General features: G+C 47.9%; 1 protein-coding gene across 3 annotated transcripts in view; it reads left to right on the forward strand.

Moving 5' to 3' along the window:
- The window catches only part of reck (reversion-inducing-cysteine-rich protein with kazal motifs), a 43145-nt gene extending 37169 nt beyond the window's left edge, over window positions 1-5976 (forward strand). For all 3 annotated transcript variants that reach the window (XM_028432969.1, XM_028432972.1, XM_028432971.1), the window contains exon 21: window positions 2661-5976. In XM_028432969.1, the coding sequence (XP_028288770.1) occupies window positions 2661-2873 (213 nt within the window). In that variant the 3' untranslated portion in view covers window positions 2874-5976. The remainder of the gene's footprint in view (window positions 1-2660) is intronic.
- Window positions 5977-13695: the final 7719 nt, after the last annotated feature.

Here is a 13695-nt window from a genome sequence, read left to right on the forward strand (position 1 = left end):
TACACAGATGATTGGAGGTCACAGTGTTCACAGGGACAAAGAGACCAGGGACAAAGAAACATCTGTGCCGTCGTACCTGTACAGTCCACCTGCTGCACTTATTCTACCATTTCCTCTGATTGATACAATCTCTGCAGCATCTCTGCAGCTGATGTTAAAAGAAGAACTTGTTCTGAATGTTATTAGGAAGAGCTGGAGCTGCTCTGATGCTGTCGGCTGAGCTTTCATTTTTATTTATAGACGTTGTAGAGGAGACGACTTAGAGGTAGTTTCGGCTTTAGTGCAGACACATACATTCACTTCAAACAGGCTAATGACAGCACATGTATGCAAGAAACAGCACATTTGGATGGTGGTCATGTAGGGTGTGAAGATGCAATTAATTTATATGATTTCAGTCAATTGAGTCCATTGCCTGATTTTTTTTTCAAAGGCCTGATCATGTACGTTCTATGTACGGTCATTTCTACACTAAAATGGGTGTAAAATGGGTGGGTGGGTGGATGGATGGATGGATGATGGATGGGTGGAGGGATGGATGGATGATGGATGGATGGATAGATGGATGATGGATGGATGGATGGATGAAGGATGGATGGATGGGTGGATGGATAGATGGATGATGGGTGGTTGGATGGATGGATGTTGGGTGGTTGGATGGATGGATGATGGATGATGGGTGGTTGGATGGATGGATGGATGGTTGGATGGATGATGGATGGATGGATGATGGGTGGAAGGATGATGGATGGATAGATGGATGGATGGATGGATGGATGGATGATGGATGGATGATGGATGGGTGGATGGATGATGGATGGATGGGTGGATGGATGATGGGTGGATGGATGGATGGATGGATGGTTGGATGGATGGATGAATGATGGATGGTTGGATGGATGGATGGTTGGATGGATGGTTGGATGGATGGATGGATGATGGATGGGTGGATGGGTGGATGGATGACGGATGGATGGGTGGATGATGGATGGATGGATGGATGGGTGGATGATGGATGGTTGGATGGATGGATGGATGGATGGATGATGGATGGGTGGATGGGTGGATGATGGATGGTTGGATGGATGGATGGATGATGGATGGTTGGATGGATGGATGGATGATGGATGGGTGGATGGGTGGATGGATGACGGATGGATGGGTGGATGATGGATGGATGGGTGGATGATGGATGGGTGGATGATGGATGGATGGATGGATGGATGATGGATGGATGGGTGGATGATGGATGGTTGGATGGATGGGTGGATGATGGATGGATGGATGGATGGGTGGATGATGGATGGTTGGATGGATGGATGGATGGATGGATGATGGATGGGTGGATGGATGACGGATGGATGGGTGGATGATGGATGGATGGATGGATGGATGATGGATGGATGGATGGGTGGATGATGGATGGTTGGATGGATGGATGGATGGTCAGAGAAGTCTGACAGAGTCAGAGAAGTTGGTGGAAACAGGAAGTGTTATGCAGCACAGCCATTGTCTCCACGAGACAATGGCTGCAATCTGTGGCTTTAATATGAGCTCGGTGGTTGAACCTCTGTGAGCGTTAGCAGCCCTGTCCTGGCCTGACAGGCAGCCTGTATGAACGCTGATGTGTTGTGTGATCAGTTTGTGTCTCTGAGCTCCTGCCAGCAGAAGAAACAGCTGAATAAGAACGCAGCACTTTGTGCTTTAAAGATGAATCGAGTTAATTAATGTGGCTCAGGATGAAAATAACACTGCTGCCATCTGCTTTGTTTGTTTTTAGCCACATCGCCTCTACCCGCGGGGCGGTGCAGCTGAAATCAGTCTGGGAATGAATGAGTGCTGGGCTCAGACTGCCTCCACAGGTCTCCTGTTTGCAGTGCTGGATATGAAAGTTATTCAGAGGGTCTGACACACTCCGGCTGACCGGTCAGAATAAAAAGCATCATTTATGCACTCCCTTCCACAAATCTGCAGCTTTTAGATTCATTATTTAAACATCATGTTCAGCAATTCAAGGCGCCGAGTCTGTTTCTGTTCCATTTTGCCCCTGAGGTACAGTTCATCATTTAAATCATGAAGCAGATATCTCTGTGTGTGTGTTTCTGGGAAGAGGATGAGGAGGCAGAGGATGAAGGTGGTGGGAAACAAGCTCACAGATAGATTCAGACAGGAGGGGGACGAGAAGACATAATGACCCTGGAACAGGCTCGGCACGTCATGGTGGTTCAGGGAAACTTTTTCTGCTGGGCTGGTTGTTTTGGCTGTTACTAGGCAACCGTCTAGTGTTGATCCTCAGCAGCTAGCAGCTCAGACTGGGTCAGAGCATCTCTAAACTGTGTTCTTAGTTTGAAGGGGTTAGTACGTACCCAAAGATGTCCGTCATGTTTTCGCCTTGCCATGCACCGGGCCCACACTGCTGGTTGGGAACCGCTGGTATGAAGCCCTCCGAATGTTCTGGATACACAGTTAGGATTAGTGCAGAGAGGTTTGTGCAGAGTGGCGATGAAGGATCAGTGATGGCAGCACATCTGTGTGTGAGCTGAATCTGAAGAGGAAGAGCAGCACAAACATTTTTCTGATTGTTCAGGTGTAGGGTGTGGAGTAGAGTGGAGCAGGCGGAGCCGCGGTGCTGATCAGAGTGCTGTTCTTGTGTGTCCTAGATCGAAGCCTGCAGTAAGGAGGCCGAGAAGATCGATTCCCTCATTAACTATGCCAGCCCGACCCTGGTCTCCCACGTCCCGCTGTCTGCCTTCCTCACCTCCGAGATCAAGACCTCCTCCGTTCACTCCTCCGGGGCCACGCCGCCTTCACCTCTGCCAGCCCGCCTGTGCTTCCTCCTGGGCCTCCTGGCTGCCGGCCTCCACCAGCTCTAAGTGCTCATTATCCCCCAACCCCCACTAACTTAACAATCCAAAGTACCTCCCAGCCCCCCTTCCCTCCCCCAGGGGGGATGATGGGGTGTCAGGAGGTGAGTGTGTGTCCTGCGGTGCGGCGGCGGAGCAGGAAAGAGCGGCGCTGACGACAATCATTCCTATTGACTGACCTGCGTCTCAAACAATCACGGCGGTGGAAGAGCTATTATTACAGAGAGCTTTGTACGAACAGTATTATCCAGGCACTGGAGTTTCCCTCCAGTGGAGTGTGTGTGTGTGTGTGTGTGTGTGTGTGTGTGTGTGTGTGTGTGTGTGTGTGTGTGTGTGTGTGTGTGTGTGTGTGTGTGTGTGTGTGTGTGTGTGTGTGTGACCTTTAGGAAGCGTTTGGCTTCAGACCAACAGTGTTTATCCGTCAGTCCCAGCAGCACGCTCTCCTCTGAAGCTGTTAAGTGGGAATGTAAACTTCATGACTCATTCTGTCTGTACCCAGGCTGTGTGTGTGTGTGTGTGTGTGTGTGTGTGTGTGTGTGTTCTTGCATGTTTGGAGACAGACAATGACAAAATATCCTTGTCTGGCAGCACATCTGTCTGACAAATTACCCCGAACCCCCTTGGCCCCACACACACACACACACACACACACACACATACATACATACACGTACATAAGGATGCAGCGTGTGTGTGTGTGTGTGTGTGTGCAGGATATATGTGAGGTTGTTCATGGACCTAAAGTTTGAACCCCTAGCTGCAGCAGTGTTACTGAGCTGAGTCAGCTCACATCCAGCCTCCAGAGTCAGGGCAGGTGTGAATGTAATTGGGTTAAAATGATGTTTAGATACAGTCTGTGTCTGGAGAACGTCTCCAAAACAAACATGGCAGCACTTTCCTGGATGTGGCGTTCATAGACGTACAAACACTCACAACAAAAACCACAACGCACACCGGACCTTCATGTTAGGAGAGTAACCAGTAACCTGTGATGGACCTCATCACTGTTGACCTGCAGTATTCATTAGCGTTTAGCTTTTGTTAGCATGTCCCAGCCTGGTATGACACCTTGATTTTCAGCTAAGCTAAACGTAGCTCCAGGCTCCACAGGTCATCCATGTTTAGCATCGTTCCCCAGAACCATCAGTTTCAGTTTTGAAACCCAGCAGATTTGTATTTTTAATGTAAAATAGTTAAAAAGCCAAAAAAAAAACTGATGATGAATGATTTCAGATCAATCATCTCCTTCATCCACGTCTACACTGAAGTTTAAACGAGGTCGCTGCTGTGTGTGATGACTCCTCCACAGTTCAGCCAAACTTTCAGACTGTTGTCACACAATGATGCAGCTGCTACAACAAACTACAGCCTGCGACTGGTGACGGTCAGATAACAAACAGAAGAGGTCCAGTCTGAGGTCCAGTCACTCAGGTCTGATCAGAGTGTGTGAGCCGGCCCCTCTCTGTGCTGTGCCTGTAATGGAACATTATGAGCGCCACCTCTGAAGAACTGCTGCCTGCATCATCACTGTGTGTGTGTGTGTGTGTGAGAGGCCAGTATCTCCAAACAGCATTAAAAGGGACGCGTCCTGTCTGTACATATGAACCAGAAGCCATTTTAATTACACACAAACACATAAAGGACAATCAGCTCCTCAGTAGCTGCGCTCGGGGGACGCTCCTCCACAGAGCGTCTTATATGAAGTCATAATGAAAATGCAATAACGTTATATTTGTTAAGAAGTGTCTATATTTGTATCTGATTGATGATCACCTATGTGCCAAGTGTTTTTTTTTATTCTTTTACTGCATGACGACAATTATGAAGTGTGTTTACTCAGAATGTACCACAGTGTGTGTGCTGTCCTGTCCTCGGTGTCTGTCCTCCTGCCTGTACAGCACAACGTGTCCCGTCTCCTAACAGTATTACTGTGCTAGGCAGCTCTGTAGCAGGGAACCCTCGCCACGGCTCCTCCTCCTTTTATTATTATTATTATTAATATTATTATTATTTGTAATTATGAATATGTTATTGTTATGTTTAATGGAGCCTGGATTCATTTTTTACGACTTTGTCATCAATGTTTCATCAGAAAAAAGTTGCTTTCTTTCTACAACAAGATGACAAACGTGATATCAAATCTTATGTCTGTGTTTGAATAGAACTATGGATTAGCTTAGCTTAGCTTAGCTTAGCTTAGCTTAGCTTAGCTTAGCTTAGCTTAGCTCAAACACTTGATTTAAAAGGAACAGCTAGCCTTAGGAGGAGGGGGGATGTATTTTTTTGTTGGTGGCCATCCAACAGGAAGTTAGCATCTCATGCTAACTTCCTGTTGGATGACGTTGACATTCTATGTAAAAAGACAATCTAATGCTGTGTCCAAAAAAAAGTTAGCATTCCTGCTAATTGTTAAAACAGGCAACAGTGCACTTTACTTCAGAATACAGTATTATTATAGCATAATAGCACCTAGCATAGCAACAGTCTGCAGGGTATTACATTAAAATCTGATGCAGCAGTTAGCATCCCTGCTAAACCTGAATTCTATTAGCATATCATACGTCTCAGCTTTTGAAACGAGGCTAATGTGAGGTCACCTGATCAGGTCAGATTGTGTTTATGCTTTTTTTTGGGGGGGGGGGGCTTTAGATTTATGCTAAGCTAAGCTAAGCTAACCACAGCCTTTTTTTAATACACTGACATAAGACTGATAAATCATGTCTGTTTCTCAGTTAATTCCCCTTAAACCAGTCACTCCAGCTCAGCCTGCGAGCCGCTGAGGGAAACAGTATTTGTTGCAGGAGGCTGATTTCTGCTGTTGTTCCATGTGAGCTGCACCAGTCAGCAGTCCTGAGCGTACAGACCCTCAGGCCGCCGGCCGGCTGGACGAGGCTTCCTTCAACACCAGGGACGGTTCTGCTCCACACGGTCCGTCACTGTGTGTGGACTCCAGACGGGCCTCGGCTCCTGTTGTTCTTTTTTCTTTGCATCTTGTCACTGTTTGTAGAAGTGCCATGAATTTAAAGAACTTTTAAAGACGCATCATTGATGCATATTTCATGAAATATAAATATATATATATATATATATAAAAAGCAATACCACAACCAAGCATGTGTGCTTCTGTGTGTTTGTTCCCGTCCTTCCTGCAGCAGCCTACAGACTCATCATGAAACAAACTTCAGGCGGGACGTGAATGTTTAATCGCTCCACACCTTTAATCCAGCTGCAGTGCACGCTGCCTGTCACTGTCACAACATAAACCGGGCGCGTGCGTGAAATCAGAGGGAGTTCGAAGCATGAATCTTTAATGAATCAAAACCTGGAAGTCAAACACACACACACAGGCTGCTGGGAGTGGGCTGGTTTACCTGTTTATTGCTTCCTTGATGTGCATCAGTATTAACTCCTTTATGTATTGTTTTGTTCTCTGTGAATCGTCCCTCAGCAGGAAACTTTACTTATTGTTATTGTGTGTTTTGAAGTTATTGTTTTACCAGATTTGGTGTTTTCATTCAGGTAGAATAGAGAGAAGAACCCTCGGCTGCATAAAAACACACTAAACCCCACGATCTCTGGATATGTGAGGTAATCCATATTTATATTTCTGCTGGTGCTCTGATAGCAGCTGAACCTGGAAGCCTGCAGCTTGCTGAGCTCACAGAGGGTTTAGACATGAGTATTTTTGCCAGATTGGCATTGACTCACCTGTGATTCTGTTTTCAGGCTCCTGGCTGAAATGTTCTGCAGCTGAATGAACCAAACATGGTGTTTTTGGTTTCCTGTTCAGCCGTCAAGCTTTTATAAAAAGTCAGATGACGTTCTTCCACAGCGACCTGTGAAGACAAACACACAGAGGTGTGCAGTACTTCATCATTGATCTGTTTTAAGGACGCAGATTCGACAACCCACCACTAAAGTGTCGCCCTATGAGAAGATGAACGTATGAAGCGATTAGCTTAGCATAAAGGCTGTAAGTAGGGTAACACACATTTTATTTCAAATAGAAACTCGAACTTTTAACACTCAGAGTAGTTAGAGCCGATGTTCAGTCCGTGTTGTTGACACACTCAGTCAGGTCGACACTAACACGTGGACTGGATTAACAAACCCAGGACACGTCGGTGTGGAGCGGCTCGGTTTGACCTCTTCACCTTCTGCTCCGGTATCTCGTTCCTCAGCGATGTCATGAAGCGCTGAGCGTGATTGGCCGAGCTGAGGACACCAAACAGAGCAGAGTCCATGTTTGCAGAGATAATCCACACTCAGTGCTGTCAGTGTTCCATGAGGCTGAAGTCCAGCTGAAGCCACTTCACAGTTTCAAGGTACAAACGAGGGTTTATCTGAGAAAACAAGCCAGAGTGGAAGGGGTTAAAAGGCCACCGCTGGCCTGTGCAGTGTGTTATCATCATCATTATTATTATTATGCTCTCATTGGGGGCAGATGAAGAGTAAGAGAGGTCTCTGCAGAGTCTGCAGGAGTCAAGAAGTCAGTGTTCAGACTCCCACACGCTGGAGCTGCCTGCATTAACAGTTGGCCTCATTGAAGCAGGAGACAAAGAAACAGAATCCACCTGCAGCCGCAGACTGACTGATGCTTCATCTGCTGTTTCTGCCAGCCTGAAGCGTGTCAGTCAGCTGAGGACTGATCGTTGAGGAGGAGGATTCTTTATATTTCCAGACACCTTCACGTTGTCTGCTCTTTGTAAAGTTCATGAGAAGGTACGAGGTCGTCTCAGGCAGCACAGCTTTACCTGACCTTACATCCGTCGCTGCAGGCCGCACCATGTTCAGACCATCCATTTGTATTTTACCTCGGTCCCCCCTGGTCTCACTAAGCTGACTCAAACACGAGGGGGCAGCCTCAAGTCCCAGCAGGAGCCCTGGGACTTGTTAGAGTTCAACTGAGCCCTTAAAATGATGCTACTTCTTAAAGTGGCCCACATGGTGCATATGGTTCATGTGGCTCTGGTCTGGCCCTCTTGTGGCTCAGATGTGGCAAACCGATGCGGATCACTCGAGTGCCGTCATTCCGCCTCAGACTGTCTGTGTGAGCCGACTCCTTCCGCATGTTGCTGTGAACACGTCTCGCCCGTCCTCTGACTGAGGTGGTATTATGAACATCACTTACATAATAAACTCTGCCTCGCCCTGTCTGGGTTCGACAGCCACCCGCCGCCTCTTCTTCTTCCACAGTTCAGCTGTTGAATAACTATAACATCTCACAGTCCTTCCCTTCAGCATGATGTGTGTAGAACGACCTCTGTGACGACACCCATCCATCACCAGGCCTCCTCTGGGTCTGCAGCTGCTGCGATCGCGGCATCACTGCAGGCACGTGCAGCAGTATTGATCCGTGCCTCTGTAAATAAATTGATTTTTGGCAGTGCCTTCAGTCAGAGAAGTGGCACCACCCGGTGTATTAACACTAACCTGTAGGTGGTGCTGTGTGAGGAGGCTCCATGTCAGGTGACTGGATGCCAGATCTCCCAGCGGGCCCTGGTTTCTGGGGACTGGAAGGCCTGGACATGTCACCATCTCACCATCCATGTATAAACAGGCAGGATCCGTGTCCATCAGACATGACCAAAACATCCCCTCCTTACTCCTCCACCTCCTGCCTGCATCGCTCCAGGTCCCGAGTCACTCCTGACTTTGCGTCCACAGCGACAGACACAGAGGAAGACGTGAAGGCCACATGAGCTGATAGCTACACAGCGTCTTACAGGATGAGATAAACACACACAGCTCGGTGTGTGTGTGTGTGTGTGTGTACAATGGCAGGATTTAGGAAACGCTCTAATCAGCAGCTCGAGGACGGAGCTGTTGGTGAATGTCTCAGCTGGGTGGCCTTGGATCAGACCTTGGCTTTCAACTGCATTCAAGAGTAATCTGCGAGGTCTCCGTGTATGGCGGCAGACAGCGTCATCACATCCAGGGACAAAGGCCGGTGGAGTCTCTCCTTCAACGGGTCAGCGGCGCTCTGAATGGAAGTTTGCCGTTTGAAACTAAATTAAAGTTTTCTCTTTGAAGGCTGTTTGAAGAGCAGGGTTTGGAAACGACTGCCGCCCTCACAGGCTGGCTTTACTGTCTCCAGTCCTGGGAGAGTCTGAAGACTCTGGCACAGGCTTTGCTGGTTCTGCCTCCTGTCTTGTGGGTGTTCAGGTCTTTGTGGGCTCCTGTCCTCCAGGATTCTGAGGTCCCATGTCCCCGGTCTCTGTGTTGCTGCTGACACAAACTGTCAGGTGGGATCCTGAGTCTAACCTGGATAAAGAGGGCCGGTTTGGGGATGAAACTCCCGGGCTGCCCTCATCCTCATACACCTGTATGAGATCCAGAATGATCCAGATGAGTTTTTCCTCCCAGCCCTCTCCTCTTGTCTCATTACTCACACGTCTTAGCTCGCCTCACATCCAGCTGCTTCCATGAATCAGCTTCCCGATGGGCTCATTCCATCATTCCGTCCAGGCAGGTGAAGGTGTGAGGCGGCGCTCTGCCCATCCCGAGTGCTAATGGGAGCAGCATCCTTGTCCGTCCCTCCAGGAGCCGCCGACGCCTCCTTGATGCCATCTGCTGAGGACACATCCTTCACCATCACCGAGGCAGGCGGACGGAGGGCAGGAGGAGGAGGAAGAGGAGAGGGAGGAAGAAGACAGAGGTAAGGAGGGAACTTCTGATACTCAGAGAACAGTGAATGTGTGCACATGAAGACATTCAGTCTATGAATTAATCATGAACCCATTTACACGTGTACTCTAATGTGTCATTATTTAAAACGTGTAGATTAAAGATGATTAAAGAGCTCAGTGGCAGCAGCTCTGCTGTGAGAGGCCTCAGCCCTAAAAATGTTTGCATTCACAAAGACAAAGCTCACGTCTGTTCATTTGAACACAAGCAGGATTTTTACATTTTTTAAATAGACAGAAGCTAAGTAACACAGATGATGCAAGACTTACACAGTGGTCTGCATTGTTACTTCATGTTCAGGGACTGTTACACAGAATCTAACCCGTTTACAGTCATAGTTGGTGAAAAGAAGCCGCTGAACGTAACAACAAAGATGGAGGACAGTGAACAGGCTGAGACGACCGGGTTCACAGAGCTGCTATTGACCCGGAGGTGTGAACGGTTTGAAGGATGGGACAGGTGAGGATGGGTATTAGAGGCGATGTGGACTCTGCATACAGAAGTGAAGCATCATTCAGGCTTTCAGGAGGAAGACATAGAGCCTCATTTATCCAGGTGAAGGTTGATCACTGACAGCACTTTCACACAGAGAGAGCTAATGTGGTCACTCAGCTCCTCTAAAGTTCAAAAACATCTTCCAATAGATCACTGGAATGTGGCAGATACTTGCTGCTTGGCCACGGTCCACACTTTAAAGAAGGACAGCAAAAACATGGCTGGTGGCTGTAGCTCAGCTTTGGGTGTCACGAAGAAGATTTGAAAATGTAGGTATCTGCTGATTTTTAAATCTTCGTTTGTCACTGGGCCAGTCTCTGTGTCCGGGGCCGGCCGGGTCCCATGAGGAAAGGCCCGGCGACCAGGCGCTTGCAACCCTGGGCCTGGCTCCAGGGTGAGGCCTGAGCTGCACCATACCGGGACAGACGTCGCTGACCTTGATTTCATTTGGTCCATCTTGGTCTGGCCCATCACCTAGGACCTGTTTGCCTTGGGAGACCCTTTTAGGGGTCAGCCCCTGACAAAATAGTTCCTAGGATCATCCGGGCACTCAAACCCCTCCACCATGCGGTGGCAGTTCAAGGAGGGGATCAGCAAATATCTACTTTCACCTCCTGGAAACCTCCCTGGGGAGGTTAAGGGTAGACCCAGGACACAAGGGGGAGAGACTATGTCTCTGAAGCATGGCGGTGGTGATGGATCAAGGGATTCTGAATGACAGCAGTGAACTAAAGGAAAATGTCAGCACATCTGTCTTTGAGCTAAAGAGCAGCAAGACAACGAGCCCAAACACACAAGTGGTTCTACAACAGAACGGTTCAAGAAGATGTTCTGAAGTCAAAGTCCTGACCTTAATCCAGCTGAGATGTTGTGGAAGGAGCTGAAACAAGCAGTTGATGTGAGGAAACCCAGCAACATGTCAGAACTGAAGCTGCTCTGTACTAAGGAATGGACTCAGACTCCTCCAAGCTGCTGGTGTTTTGGGTCATATTTATGCAGAAATACAGTGAACGCTTGACATATTTTAAAGCTTCTACTTCTGGTAGGAACCTGCTCTGTGCGGCTCACAGCTGCCACCTCTCATTCCACCTTCTTTAATAAAGTGCCAGAGGAAGCTCAGAGGGGAGCGGCTGGAATCCCAGAGGGGTCAAGTGAGAAACACATGAAGTGAGTGTTGTATCTGGGTGTAGGGACGTGGGTGGAGGGCCGTCCTCTTATCAGCCTCCTACGACTCTTGTCTCTGTGGGAAGAAAAACAAACCTTTCTGCTGGGTCCTGGAGTCTGAGTGATCCCATCCACTGTGGTTTCATTGCTTTCAGATTGGAAAGGACAGAGTGTACCAGCTCCGTCCGCTCCACACTGCCACAGATTTATGAACTTTAAAATGACGGCGCTGAACTGCTGTTGGTTTCATTTATGGCACCACAGACAACATCGTTAGCTGAGAATAACAGAAATATCCAGTGGTAGAGGATGAAGCCAAGGACAGATCTGACACCTTGACAGGATCCACGGGAAGGTGTTCACTGTTTGTTTTCTACCCTTATCTGATGGTCTGATCCAGTCAGCTGTCCGCCCGGCTGCTCGTCATTCCCCGATGGTGTCGGTGCGTTGGGGGGGCACCTGTCAGCCACATCCTTCTCAGGGTTTTATTCGCGGCTGCCTTCCTGTCACAATGACTGAATTATACATATTCTGCTGCTCTGCTGGGACGTTCAGCTGTTTCATGCTCGGAGCTTTTTTATTTTCTTTCTTAATCCATCGAGTAAACATCATCACTGATCTAGAACAGCAAAGTAAACCTGCCGACACACACTTGGGGATTATTTTGGCAAATGATCACTTGCAATAAGTATCAAATCACACCTTCATGTCCTTGGACTGGTGCATAGTCCGCCTAAGAAACTTTTTTAAAAAGCATGATTTGGTTAGCATTAGCTTTTCAGGCTAACACTGCAGCAGAATGTGTGACATCACTGTGAGGCTTGAAGTTTGTTGGGTAGCAGCACTGTGGCCCACGAAAAAACAGAAACCGTGCAGACAGATTCAACAAAACAAATCCGAGACCCGGTTTCACCGACTGCTGAAATCTGCAGAGAGGAACCAGCTGGAACATCAGCGTGACAGACCTGACAGCACTTTGGTTAGATGCTTGCTTACATGCTGTATCGACGACTCGTCTATTAAATATTTATCCTCCTTCAGCTATTCTTTGTCTGCAGGATTATGAGCCTTTTGTTCCTTTAAAACAAAGACCGGGACGATCAGACAGTTTACATCACTTTAGTTTCTACTTCGTATGTTTAAAAGTTGTTGAAACGTGTGACAACAACACAGACTGTGATGAAACAGCAGCAGGGACCGATGAATAAGTTCAAAGATATTAAAGTTTCATCTGAAGCTGTGAAAACATCTCAACTTAAGTGAAGCTCCTGAGACAAACTCTGCACATGGAGTCAGACGCTCATCATGAGTGAATCTGCTGGAAGCAGCAGAGGATCTTCAGTGGTCTTCAGGCCCTCAGACTCACACACATGCACAGTACAGGATCCTGAACACAGCACCACACACAGCAGTGTTTAATGTCCTTACATCCGCTGATCATCAGTGTGACAGACTTTTAAAAGTAGACTTCTGGAATGAGGCTAATTACAAAGTGACGGCACCTTTTTCAGCTAGCTGCCACCTAGCTGCTCCCCTTCGTGCCTAAAAATGGAGCCGGAGCCATCATCCATTCACAGGCAGTGTAGTTTGGGATGCCCCAGTTCACACGCTCAGTCTCACTCGTGTGGTGTCTTTGGACATTATCTGGGTCAGGACACCATATTTGTGATGAGCGTACTATAAAAACACACTGTGGAGATGCAGTCAGTGGCAGCTTGGCTGTAGTTTGTGCTGTGGAGCTGCTGATTGTGGCTTTTTATGAAGAAATGTGATCTTGTTTCTGATTGGACAGAACCCAATTTCCTGAAATTTGGCAACGACGCATAAATTCTTTCCAAAAAAAAAAGCAGACAGTACATGTGTTCTGTTCTGTTCCGCACCACGGGCAGCTGACCATTCACAAAGCCTCATTTCTTGACTGTCGGCAAAACAACCAATCACATCAGCCCGGGTTCTGTCCAATCAGAAAGAAGGCATGTAGTCCCTACCCGTTCTGACCTTCAGGGCCACCGTACTTAAGTCTTCAGTTAGTTTTACAAACACTACCCCCCCCCCCCTAATGATTTGATTAGACTTCAGAGGTTAAAGGTCACTGTGGGGAATCTATACAGTCTATCACAGCATTAACCCTTACTTATCCATCTTAACGGCTGGTGTGTGTAGGAATCACAGCAGCTTTGTACACTTTGTCATTACAGCGCCTCAGGGCCATGCTATCATGTAAATGGATGCATCCTCCAGTCTGATTACACCCTGCTGCCGTCTCATCAGCTGAAGGAGGTGTCACGTTACACCACTTTTAGCCGAGTGAAAAAATGACATCTGGAGCGCATCAAGGTGATTTTATTTTCCCTCCTTCCTCCGTCCTTTTTGTGGCCTTTTACCCACAGACTCCTGATATTCATCTTCAGAATCAGCGCACAGATTCCTCGGCGTGTCACTCAGCAGACAGTTTCGCCTCGGCGCGGGCCGCCCGCCCGCCTCC

The sequence above is a fragment of the Parambassis ranga genome, chromosome 20 (assembly GCF_900634625.1).
Source record: "Parambassis ranga chromosome 20, fParRan2.1, whole genome shotgun sequence".
NCBI lineage: Eukaryota > Metazoa > Chordata > Actinopteri > Ambassidae > Parambassis > Parambassis ranga.